Source organism: Amblyomma americanum, chromosome 7 (assembly GCF_052857255.1).
Source record: "Amblyomma americanum isolate KBUSLIRL-KWMA chromosome 7, ASM5285725v1, whole genome shotgun sequence".
In the NCBI taxonomy this organism is placed as follows: Eukaryota; Metazoa; Arthropoda; class Arachnida; order Ixodida; family Ixodidae; genus Amblyomma; species Amblyomma americanum.
Window position 1 is genome coordinate 97,230,347 of NC_135503.1, and position 13,014 is coordinate 97,243,360.

At 49.2% G+C, this 13,014-nt stretch overlaps 1 protein-coding gene across 1 annotated transcript; it reads right to left on the bottom strand.

The window, feature by feature from the left end:
* Positions 1-220: 220 nt before the first annotated feature.
* LOC144099436 (tubulin beta-4B chain-like) lies at positions 221-12,812 on the bottom strand. The gene is made up of 7 exons (XM_077632732.1): positions 12,627-12,812; positions 11,920-12,028; positions 5,797-5,907; positions 3,865-4,109; positions 3,530-3,729; positions 2,546-2,982; positions 221-396 (listed from the first exon to the last, which is right to left on the bottom strand). Exons 1-7 carry the CDS (start codon positions 12,681-12,683, stop codon positions 221-223), a joined length of 1,335 nt encoding a protein of 444 aa, XP_077488858.1. The 5' UTR covers positions 12,684-12,812.
* Between the last annotated feature and the right edge of the window lie 202 nt (positions 12,813-13,014).

The window sequence follows — 13,014 nt, forward strand, 5'->3', positions numbered from 1 at the left end:
ATCAGATAAGCGTTATTGTTGGCGACGCCTGCTGAGCCGTACCGCAGATTAATGTAATATTTGCTAGATGCTAGCCTGTTGTAATTATGATTCTCAGGAATACATTCCTCTGTCAACCTGAGGAAAGGCTGAGCGGAATATCGATTGCGGCTGTACGAGGGCCAACACAGGAAACACACCTTTATTGAAAAGTGAAAGCAAAGAAAAAGAAATGTTTCAGTCACAAATCCTCTGCCAGTGTCGCGTCGAACTCTCCCTCGTCGTCAACCGTGGCCTCCTGGTACTGCTGGTACTCTGAAACCAGGTCGTTCATGTTGGACTCTGCCTCGGTGAACTCCATTTCGTCCATTCCCTCCCCGGTATACCAGTGCAAAAACGCCTTGCGACGGAACATGGCTGCGAAAATGTAAATAACGTCATCACAAAACATGGCTCACAAGTACAGTCATGAACAGAAGTGTGCGGGATACGGGTAGCCGAAAAAACAAGCATAAGAGGTCAGAGAAAAGCACTGAACAGTGAGGGGACACGAGTCCTTCATCCGCTGGAACCAGTATAAGCTGACTGGCTAGCGATTCGACGATGACGATGAAATAAATTAATTTCCGCAAATCCGCATCCCGTAAATATTTTGCCTGCGAGTGTATAGCTTACCATACGCTGTTCAGGAAGTGGAGGCACGCTTTTTAACCCTTTGTAAGCCGTAGCTCATGCTTCATGTGCATACAAATAATAAAATTGCACTTATGATGGCTCATGGAATTGAATGACATGATTTTTAAGCAACTTCGACCACCGGTTTTTCAGAAAAAGAGAGAACACAGTTCTACTAATGACTTCGTAAAAAACCCTCACATGAGTACGTATTCGTTCAGTCTGCCAGTTTTGTAACATTGCTTGTATATAATTGGGAATCGCTTCAAGAAATACTGTAAGCCAGTTGATAGATCAAGAAGGCTCGAAAGGTCATCATCATCAGCCTGACTGCAGGACAAAGGTTTTCCTCGTATCTCTCAAATGAAGCCTATCCTGTGCAATCCGTGACCCCCTTACCCCCAGTTAACTTCGTAATGTCATCCGCTCATTTAACTTTCTGCTGCCTCCCGCTAGGCTTGCCTTCTCTTTGAATCCAGTCAGTTACCATTAACTACCGCCTTGCCGTCGCATTATGTGCCATGCCCAAGCACATTTCTTTTCGGTTTCTACTAGGATTTAATGATTTAATCAACCCGCATGTGTTCCTTTGCCCGCTCTGCTCCCTTCCTGAGTCTTAACGTTACATCTATCACTTTGCTTTCCATATATGCCTCTGGGTTGTCCTCATTTTAAGTTAATCCTTTTTCTTTAGCCTCGGCAAAAGCTCAACCAGTCCTCATTTATCACCGCTAAACGGCGTCCTCGACTGTAGACCTGCGCTGATAAAAGCAGGCCTATCAGAGAAATGTAAAAAAACATTATCCCCTGATTTAATTCGTTAAACTAAATGTGGAATAGTTAAGCTAGCAGTAAATGTACGAACCCTTTGCATAGGTTACCTATGAAGGTTTTACACACATTGTAGGCGGCATGCTGACGCGACGCCTTTCAGACTTTCCTGTTGGCTGCGAAACCGGTTGGCCTCCTCTTCACTAGTCTGCAGCTGGTATGCATCGGTTCTGTCTCTTCCACGTGAATGCAGCTGTCACGAAACCGGTGTCTCCTTCACCAGGACACCACCTCGCTTCACGACACATGACTATCTTGCTGGTGACCAACCCTATTGCTAGTAGAAGAGTGAGTTGGGCGAGTTGGTATCGGGCCATTATGAAACAACAGCGCGAATAAGGACGGGTATGAAAGTAAAGACACAACGAGTGCTAGTGCTAGCGCACGGAAAGGAAAGGAAGATTTCCCTCTCTCCACTTTGCCACCCGAAACCCGTCACCTGACACCTTCACTTTTTTTTCGCTCTCCCACTAGCAGTTTCCTCTTCGTTCAAAGTGGTGAGGGACATTTCCACTGTCTACACTGCCATCTACCAACCGTGGCAGCTGGCAGGCGGACGCTTCATCCGCAGACGGCGTTTTTGTTTGGCTAGCTAGGCATCTAGTGTTATAGTCGGATACAACTCAAGAACGAAGCGGCAAATGGCTACCAATGAAGGGCCTTCAGCCAAGGTCGTCAATGTATGTACATGACGCCGTGGTTAATCCAATTAAGCTATGGTTATTCCCCATTTATCGACCACCCCCTGAGACTTCACGCCAGCCTACCAAGGGGATCTGTCAAGGGGGAGAGGGGCAGAATCGGCCAAGAGGAAGAATTGGTCGACGTCATGGGCTGGAGTTTCCTTCGATGGGAATTTGCCGCTTTGTGGTATCCGAATATAGCACACTAAAATCACGCTAAACGGTTTCTGTGATAGTTCGGTAGTATTCACCACGGAAAAAATATTCTACGGAGGGGCACCATTCCCAGTTTTCCAACACATGAAGCAAGGGGTACACATGTTTCCAGCTGCCCCGCACAGTGTCAAATAGGCAGTTCTAGAACAAGCAGTACTTACCAGTGAACTGCTCAGAGATCCGCTTGAACAACTCCTGAATGGCTGTGCTGTTACCAATGAAGGTAGCAGACATCTTGAGACCGCGAGGTGGGATGTCGCACACGGCAGTCTTTACGTTGTTCGGGATCCACTCGACGAACTGGCCCGAGTGTTTGTTCTGGACGTTGAGCATCTGTTCATCCACTTCGCGCATACTCATTCGGCCCCTGAACACAGCAGCCACCGTCAGGTAACGGCCTTGGCGGGGGTCGCAAGCAGCCATCATGTTTTTGGCGTCGAACATCTGTTGTGTCAGTTCCGGCACCGTCAGAGCCCGGTACTGCTGGCTTCCGCGGGAAGTGAGTGGAGCGAAGCCAGGCATGAAGAAGTGGAGGCGCGGGAAGGGCACCATGTTCACGGCCAGTTTGCGAAGATCGGCGTTCAGCTGTCCTGGAAACCTGAAAGAGAATTGAAGAGCCTTCGTGAATGTGGATGCCAATGCGCGAGAAAGGCTAATAGTTCGTGTATACTCTGGTGCCACTCCTTCTGGTGCCATTCCTTCATGGCAACTGCAATTATATCAGGCTGAGCGGTCAGGATCATGAGCAGGAGATTCACGAACCGAAGTACGATTAACTTCAAGCAAGGTTGAACTGCTTTCGAACTTTTCACGAAGAAGCACAGAGTAGCGTTATAATCCTGCGTGGCCAAAAGACTATCGTCATTATCGGCCGTCTGGAACGTGCACGTTACTGTCATATGCAGAGTTTTTGAGCGCGCTAGATTGTCGGCTTTCTCGGCGCTAGTTTGCTGCTTCCTCGTCCTGCCGCCCTCCACCAAGTAAGTATCCTACGCTCATGCACACCTGCCCGAACTGTCGGGATGTTCCCATCGAAAATCCCTGTGCTGTGAGCAGATATTTAAGTTTTAAATCGCATTTCGGACTCAGGTTCCATTTGCATACCAGTTTTGCTGCAAAAGTACAGACGGAAGTCCGTCACCCACCTGAGACATGTAGTGACACCCGACATTGTCGCAGAAACCAAGTGGTTGAGGTCTCCATAGGTTGGGGTTGTGAGCTTAAGCGTTCGGAAGCAGATGTCATAGAGCGCCTCGTTGTCGATGCAGAAGGTTTCGTCTGTGTTTTCCACAAGCTGGTGAACTGAGAGGGTGGCATTGTAAGGCTCGACGACGGTGTCCGAAACCTACAGAAAAGGGCAGAAAGACAATCAGAACCACACACGCGAGGCATCAGGGAAAGCCAGTGCAGTCAGCTTAAAGGAAGGCAAAAATGCCACCAATGTACAACAAGGTCATCAGACTTCAGAATAGTCACAAACCTTGGGGGATGGAACAACGCTGAATGTGTTGATAATGCGATCGGGGTACTCTTCCCGGATCTTCGAGATCAGCAGTGTTCCCATGCCAGATCCAGTGCCGCCGCCCAGGGAATGCGTGAGCTGGAAACCCTGCAAGCAATCGCAGTCTTCGGCTTCCTTGCGGACGACGTCGAGCACCGAGTCCACCAGTTCGGCGCCCTCCGTGTAGTGGCCCTTGGCCCAGTTGTTGCCAGCCCCGCTCTGTCCTGAAAGGGCAGATAGTGAAAGGCGTATACTTTTGACGAAATGATTCAGACGGGGAATCAACGCTCAGATGTGGGCAAAAACTAAACCTACTGCTGACAGCAGTCACAAGGGCGCCAGAAAAGAACTCACTGACTTATTTTCTGCAGATAAAACGCTCTAATTAAGGCTGCTTTTGCTGCCTCCTGGCAACAGGAGTCTTTCTCAGGCCCCAGCACTCTTAATAGCTTAATGTTAACCTTAGATGCAGAGTTAACCTTACATGCAGTGTGTCTTGTGAAGCAATCAAATGATTAAATGCTGAAACGAATGAATGGAAATATTTCAAATGTCCCAGAAGTGAGGACACATGCACCCTTCTTTTCCCCGTCACGGCGATTGAGAGGACGTAATGGAACCTAGAAGAGCTGCTGAGAGCGAATGTAATGGCCAAAATGTGAAATCTGTGAGAAAAGCAGACGAAGGACACACAAAAGATACATAAGACAGTCACCAATGCTTATGCCTTGTGTGTCTTTTCTTGTGTCATTCGTCTCGCTTTCGTGCCGGTTTCTTCACACCATGCGGCAGCAACTAGCCCGGCAGCATGCTCTCTTGTACTACTGGTGAAACTCATTAACAGTCTCACGGCTACAAGGGAAACTTAGTGGTTTTCGGCTATGGCAGTATATAATGGCGTATATAGGTGTTGCTATTAAACACTTGAGGCAACGGCCGTTACGAACATTGAGTAAAGAGCTGGCGTACTGCAAGTATAAAAACATCATGAAAATTCAAGGTGACAATTTACCTTACAAAGAGGTGCGCACACAATGAGCGCGGAGTGTAGCTCGAACGAACAGGGGAACGCGCTTTATCGAAAGGTACAATTATGCGTGAGCTCCTGAAGACAGGAAAAACGCAAACAAAACAGTAAACAAGAAAGAGAGCAAAAATTAACGCCCTTCAATACACGCGTCTTCGCTTTTTTTTTTTTTGAGACAGAGAAGGACGAAAGAGCGAGGCGAGTTTGTTGACAAATGCGATAGAAAACGTCGCGAGATTCAATGAACTTTTCAGCCACGCGGTTAAGTGACATCCACGGAAGCTGGTCAGTGCCTCAGATATCCAGCTGACACAACTGCGTATCCATGAATGTCATCTGAGGAATAAAAGAGGTGTCCCTTCGCACTGCTTGAAAACTGCCTAAACTCCTGAAACCAGGGAGTGGAAATTAGTAAACTTCCACAATAAACAGGTGGATTGGTTGGCCTGAAGTTTTAAGCCTGCAAAAACGGGCCGATCACCGCCATATGCGCTAAACACGTAGTCTACCGGTAGACGCTTAATCTGTACAAAAAATGTCTAGTGCTTCTCAGCGAGTTGTTAGACCTCAACAGTCCAAATACCGTATCCCCAGAGCCTTTAGAGCATTTCGTATATTCTTGGAGGGCTCGAAGACTGCTGGGTGGAATGGTTACATGACCTGAAATCTTCAGCCGCTATTCTGTTTTCTTGTGTTGGCGCTTCAGTTATTTTGTTTAGTTTGATTTCACACTGACGTTACGCAGCGACTGAAACGGCTGAAACATGGCAGTGGACAATGCGCTCACTTGAGTGCGCGCTTTAGTCCCGCTGGTTTTCCGCGTTCAAGAATGAAAAACGCAAAAGCGCAGAAGTTCCTTCCGACAACGAGGAGCAGCAGCTTACCGAACACAAAGTTGTCCGGACGGAAGAGCTGCCCAAAGGGTCCCGAGCGCACAGAGTCCATGGTTCCCGGTTCCAGGTCAACCAGGATGGCCCGAGGCACATATTTACCTCCTTCATGAAAAGAAAACTCAGTCACACACAGTGCAAGAAAAGATGCCGTACGCTTATTACTAATAACTTAATCTCCTGGCGGGTGCTGTTATAGAGAATGCTACAGACAGGAGAATTCTTCCTCTCGAAGAATACGTGGCAATGAAACATGAAAGCGGCGTCGAACCCAAACTCAAATACGAAATGGGAAAGCGATAAATGTAATCGATATGTTGCATCTCATCGCAGGATAGGCTGCCATTTTTTATTTGGTTGCTTAGTAGCGTCTTCACTTCTCGGGTCTGTTATGACTGCGAACGACTGCACCTAAAAGACTTTCATCATGGTGAAATTAACCAGGAGCTTTTTAATGCGGCACCGCTTTCTCTTTTAAAGCGAAAACTTCGTTACGTCATGTTCTGCGAGTTTCGTTGACTCCGTCGCTTGGTCTTTAGGCGACCTTCAGTAGTTCCGGAGCTGCGCCGAAACCGATAAAGAGCGGAACATTTAAGCTACGTGACGCTATACTGACAGTTGCGCGCAGCGTGCGTTAGCATCGACAACGCTGTGGCAGAAACGCGGCACTGAGCGATAGGCGGCCGGCGTTCATTTCGTTCATTAGCCTTGGCGTTGACAACGTTCTGGAGTCCGATTTTGAGGAAAGGAAGGGCGCATAACTGGCTCTCTGGGTCAGTGGATGCCTCATTCTCGCTTTGAGGTACTAGGTGGTGGTGGCGAGAGAGAGGTGTGGGGTGCATTCTTTGGCGCTGGCAACGTTGCGGCGGACACACGCGGCACTGCGTTCGATGGGGGAGCCACCTCTCGCGATCAACCATCGACGCCTGCCTGGATGAGCGCGCTGCGTGTCCACTGTGCAGAAGGCACTAACCGTTGTATGCGCCAAGCCGCGTCTAGTTGCCCGATAAGCCACAGCTTTCGCTCTCTAACGACGTGCAGCAGTATAGTTAAACCGCGGCTAATTTTTTTCATCTTGCACTTCATCCTTCGTACCTTCCCGTATGGTGTACTGCACCGTTCCTTTCGCCATAACCGCATTGTTTCCTTCCTCCACACGTATACATATCGGCGTCAAGCAGCGTCAGAAGTGAAAATCACAACTGTCTGCATCGTGGCAGGCGTACGCCGACACCAGCTAGCTGGACGCAGCAACTCACAATTATTTACTACTCCGCGTTGCGCTGTACACTAAAACATGATTATTACAGCTGCAATGCAGGGCGCGAGCAGTCCACAACGGTGGATTTAATGCACGCACTACGGGGACCACGCAAAGCAAGTTACGATACTGCTGCAGAAAATAAAAAAATGACAATGTTTACGCTTGCAGCTTGAACTAATAATAATAATTGGTTTTTGGGGAAACGAAATGCGAAAGAAGAAAGGAAGAAAGAGGTGCCGTAGTGGAGGGCTCCGGAATAATTTCGACCACCTGGGGATATTTAACGTGCACTGACATCGCATAGCATACGGGCGCCTTAGCATTTTTCCTCCATAAATAAAACTTCGTTTTATTTTTTAAATCGCCGCACTTTTCATACGTTCTTTGATCAAGTGTTCAGCCCCTGTAAGACTGCTACCTCGCCTTTCCTTAATTTTCAGTGTTTGCAAACCCCAAACAGACGCGCGCATACTGGGCTACGTCCGAGGGAGGATGCCCATGCCTTCGCTGTGAATAGAGTGTGACGCAGTACAACGGTAATATTTCGACGATAATTTGGCAACAATCGCTGCAAAAAAGACACAATTGAAAGGAGTTAACATACGAAAACACATCAGGGAAGCTGCGCCGCTTTCCTTGGAGATCATAAGGCTCTTAACACAAAGAGGCTGGTGAGCGGAGGAACGTAGTGTGCCTAGGATAAATGATCGTTGCAGCGCTCTCACGACGCCTCATGTCCGACCGCATTTCGAGCCCCCGGTCTCTACCAAAGGCACAGAGGGCATCTGCGTCGTGAGGCCGCTTAATGGAGCCCCAAAACGATGTACGCCATCAATCGGCCACGCGTCTCTAATCGGAAAAAATAGCTGCGGTTTAACTACTGCTGAACCTGGTTAGAGAGCGATAGCTATGGTGTATCGGGCAAGCAGACGCGGCTAGGCGTCTGCAAAACGTTGAGTGCGTTCCGCACACTGGATATACAGCGCGCCCAGCCTGCCACCCTGGCAGGTGGCAGTCAACGGTTCATCGCGAGAGGTTGGTCACCCAATGAACGCTGCGGCCCATTCTACCGCCCTCTACCGGTGAATCGAAAGGTCAAAGGTCAAGTGCTGCGACACCATGGTGGACCACATATGTTAAGGCCTGCAGCCACACTTGACCTCTCGCTCACTTGAAGGTGAACGGGCAACGCACGGCGAAATCTGTTTTACCTAGCGTATGAAGCTTTTGCTTAAAAATATTGCTGGTGGTTTAGCACAAGTTAATCCTGGTCGGAACCGAAAAGATGCATCTCCCTGGCTACGTTTACGGTCCAGCGACTGGCGCTTTCAAACTTTCATTTCCTTCGCTTACTGCGCGGTTCGTGTGTCCACCGAGATATGCGAGAGATGCGTAATTTGTTTTCCTTAAAACCAACTTTCATTTCACTTTCCTTTCCATACGGCGCGGTTCGGGTATCGGTCTCCACGGCAGGCGCCGCATCAATCACACCTAGCGTACCGCTGAATGCATCAAAGTTCACCGGCGTTTTATGCACAACCCACTTTCAAGACCTGCGCATGCGATGCCGGAAGACGCTTTCCCGCTTGAATGGAGGTCAAGATCAAGGTCAAAATCAAAGGTCAAGGTCAAATGTCAAAGTCGAGACGGTGTAACAACCGCTGGTGTCGCTGCTGGTCGTGTGTCGAATCTGACTACCACCAGTTATGCTCATCGTTTGACTTCTACCTACATTCAAGGTGAAACTTGCGGCCACCGTGACCTGTAGCTATATACGAAGTCTAACTTGAGGCCCCGATGACGGCTCGAAACGCTGGCGTACTGCTTTTCGCTTATAGAATTGGTCTCGGTTTTGCTCCGACCCAAAAGCTCTCGGAGCCACTTTTTGGTTCCACAGTTGAACAGTCGCTGCAGCAGTTGGATAGTACATGTTCCCCATAGACGCCGCAAATAATCAAAAGTGGCAACGAAGGATACTATTAAACGCAACGAATAATAATAATAATAATAATTGATTTTGGGGGGGAAAGGAAATGGCGCAGTATCTGTCTCATATATCGTTGGACGCCTGAACCGCGCCGTAAGGGAAGAGATAAAGGAGGGAGTGAAAGAAGAAAGGAAGAAGGGGTGCCGTAGTGAAGGGCTCCGGAATAATTTCGACCACCTGGGGATCTTTAACGTGCACTGACATCGCACAGCACACGGGCGCCTTAGCGTTTTTCCTCCATAAAAACGCAGCCGCCGCGGTCGGGTTCGAACCCGGGAACTCCAGACCAGTACTCGAGCGCCCTAACCACTGAGCCAACGAATGCCAAAGTCGGCGTTGACTGCGGCGTGCTCTCAAGCTTCAAAACTGATTTTTGAGGAAGGCGCAGTGTCTCTTACACGTGCGGGTACATGCGTGTGCGCGCCTGCTTGCGTGCGCGCTCGAGATTACCACTAGAGGATATAGGAACGATGGCGAGCAAAAAGAGTGGCACCATCCAGAGGCCGTATAACGCAGACAGCAAGTCGAAACTCACCACTTCACACACACACATGCGCATTTCATTTGTATATATATACTCGCCACTGGCCGACCTACATGTGGCGCTCGGCACTGGCCGACCTACATGTGGCGCCACTTTTCCCGACATTCGTATCAAAGTTGCGACGCAACCGTTTGTCTAACAGCGTTCCGGGAGTTATATCATTTCTAGTTCCATATAACTTACACATGCAAGTCAAACCGCAGGCAAGTTTGCGACAGGGGCTTTCAACCAACGACATCATCATCATCACCCTGACTAGGCCCACTGCAGGGCAAAGACCTCTCCCATGTCTCCAATTAAACCTTTCCTTTTTCAGCTGCACCCACGGTATGCCTGCAAACTATCTCATACGCCCAACTAACTTTCTGCCGCCCCCAGCTACGCATACCTTCTCTTGCGTGACCACGCCGATTTCTTCCTGATTTCGACCCGCCGTGGTGGCTCAGGGGTTAGGGCGCTCGACTACTGATCCGGAGTTCCCGGGTTCGAACCCGACCGCGGCGGCTGCGTTTTTATGGAGGAAAAACGCTAAGGCGCCCGTGTGCTGTGCGATGTCAGTGCACGTTAAAGATCCCCAGGTGGTCGAAATTATTCCGGAGCCCTCCACTACGGCGCCTATTACTTCCTTTCTTCTTTCACTCCCTCTCTTATCCCTTCCCTTACGGCGCGGTTCAGGTGTCCAGCGATATATGAGACAGATACTGCGCCATTTCCTTTACCCCAAAAACGAATTATTATTATTATTATCCTGATTTCGACTAGGAGGTCACTAACCCACGACGTTTTTTTTCCTCAGCTAACTTGCCGGCCTCTGATCCCTTATCGTTACAGCTATCATTTATATTTCCATAGCTGGCTGCGCTGTCCTTAACTTGAGCTGAACCTTTTTCGTTAGCCTTCGCGTTTCTGCCTCGTAGGTGACTACCTGTAACATACAACTGTTGTATATCGATGACACGCATATTGAACTGCATGCGTTGTAGAATTTTGCATCAAAAGTATGATTAAAGAATTCTTCGTATTGCGTTCCGGATGATGTCATATGCGCGGGTTGTGTCATATGCGCGCGTGTTTGTGGGTAGTGCCATACTTCGAGAAAAAAAATGATCGCCTGAAATAAAGTTTGCAAACCGCATCCAAACGCCCACGTCTTGCATTCGTCACGTGGTTGCCTTAAAGCTGGTTTTAAGGAAAGGAAATGGCGCAGTAACTCTCTCGCGTATCTCTGTGGACATACGAACTGTGCAGTCAGGGAAAGGAGAAATGAGGGAGTGAGAGTGGGGCCGCAGTGGAGGGCTCCGGAATTATTTCGACACCTTGGGGATCTTTCATCGCACAGCACACGGGTGCCTTTTGCGAGGCCGCCGCAGTCGGGTACGAGCCCGGGTACTCTGGCTCAGTAGAGAGCGCGTTAACCACTGAGCCACCGCGGCGGGTAATTTAAGTATGCCGAATTTTTTCGTTTGCTTGGAGGTCGTTTAACATGCATTGACATTAGAAAACACGGACGCCTTGATCGTTCCGCCTCCTGCGAAACACGTCTGCCGCGGTCGCGATTTGACCACGCGTCATTGGGCCGGATAAGCGAACATGGTGTCCATTGTGCGTTCGCTCCTTCACGATTGAAAATGGCAGACGCCTGGAAAGAACGTGGTCACCTGCTGCAAACGACCAGACGCCAGGGAACAGCTTCACCTGTCAACACCGTGATCGACCGACGACATTCTCTGGTCCGTAAGCGTCACGTGGTGCCCTTTTTCTCTCTGCTGGGCGGACAACGGAGGAGGTTTTTGAATTTAATTGACTATCGTGGGGCACATGACTCAAGAATTTTAATGTGATGGCGTTAAGGTTCTCCTATTGCAGAAAAGCCGGCGTCATCGTCGGTGCTGACGTTGTGACGTGGCCCTGTGGCGTCATCACTAGAAAGAAACCGCATTGTGAGCGAGCTGCCCAACCTTGGCAGGTAGCAGGAACCCGCGTCTCACAAGCCCCACCGGTGACAGCACCGGCCATCGCAGGGCAGTGGCGCATCGCTTAACCGCTACACCACTGCGCCCAGGGATCTGTGAATGTAGAGAATGCCTAATTACGCGTATAAGGGCATTGACCTATTTACATTAACACGTCATACCCTTGGGGAGGACCTAGAGCGTCCCCTACAGTCTTTTACATCTCATAAGGGGGCTGTCTACGCACTGCGCGTGTTCAAAATCAGCAAGCCTAGTTCGGGGTCTTAGCAGCTTGAAAAAGCAGTAGGACATTCAAAGACGCGACAACTCTACACTGAAAGTATCAGCCGAAATGCAGACAGGTACTTACCAGACGCTTCGTTGTAATATACATTTATACGCTCTATCTGAACGTCAGAGTCTCCATGATAGGCGCCAAAAGGATCGATTCCATGCTCGTCCGATATGACTTCCCAAAACTGCGAGCAGGAAAGGTGTCATAACTGGCGTGAGGTCACATCAAACAGCCATGACCCCCAAACCACTTAAAGCCCAGAATTCATGCAAAACACGATATGGTGCGAAAACACGTTTCAGACATAATATGGCTGCTGCCGGGTGCCGCAGTCAAGGAGGGAACGCTAGCTCAACCAGCTCGGACGCACCAGCTAAGAAGCTCGCCCCTCTCGGAATATTGCCACAGCTTTAGTTGTACAGCGAAAAACTCAATCGGAAGCTTGTGGAATTCTCCTATCGTAAATCTGAGCCAGTGAAAGCAGCCTTCAAACAAAAGCATAGGAAACGGCGGCCAAGCCCCGAAGGTCAGATGTGTGGTTGGGCCTAACATTCTCGCTAGAAGAAGCCGCGACTAAGGAGGGGAGAACTGCGACTGCCCGCAATTGACTCTTGCGCAAAGATCATTACTTACGTAAGCGCGTAGCCTGCAACGAGAATCTCGAAAATGCTGCCAAGTACACAACGCAAAACGTGAGCACAAAACACAGAGTGGAATACTGCTGTGGGCATCGGGAAAGCAATGTGTCATCAAATATTATGCATCGTAAAGCGGTCACTTACTTTGGCGCCGATTTGGTTGCCGCACTGGCCCGCTTGGACGTGGACGATCTCCCTCATTGTGTACTTGGAATACCACGCCACACAAAACGCAAGCTCCCCGAACGCAGAGTGAGGCCTGCGAGAAGGAGCTGGAATATTTATAGGCGCGCGCCGCCGCACCTCTTCCTCATTTCTGTTCGCATTCGGTGAAGTTGAAATTTTGTTGCTACTGAAGGAAAAAAAACACTTCAGCTCTTTTCATCGGAGTTTAACGATGTTGGGAAATTTTCTTTGACGTAGCTAACGAAAAAGAAAGGGTATGTGAAATGGAAGAGGAACTATTTCTTCTTTCGGAAAGCATTCTGAAGAACCTGTGATTAGATGTGCTTTCAAACCGCAAACGCGGAAG

What these genes read in the sequence shown, in the direction of transcription:
- LOC144099436 (XM_077632732.1), bottom strand. Translation starts at nt 12,683, where the DNA reads ATGAGGGAGATCGTCCACGTCCAAGCGGGCCAGTGCGGCAACCAAATC. An exon ending in GCAACCAAATCGGCGCCAAA is followed by an intron (nt 12,029 to 12,626) that starts GTAAGTGACCGC and finishes TCCTGCTCGCAG; the next exon opens with TTTTGGGAAGTCATATCGGA. An exon ending in GATCTCTGAGCAGTTCACTG is followed by an intron (nt 397 to 2,545) that starts GTAAGTACTGCT and finishes ACATTTTCGCAG; the next exon opens with CCATGTTCCGTCGCAAGGCG.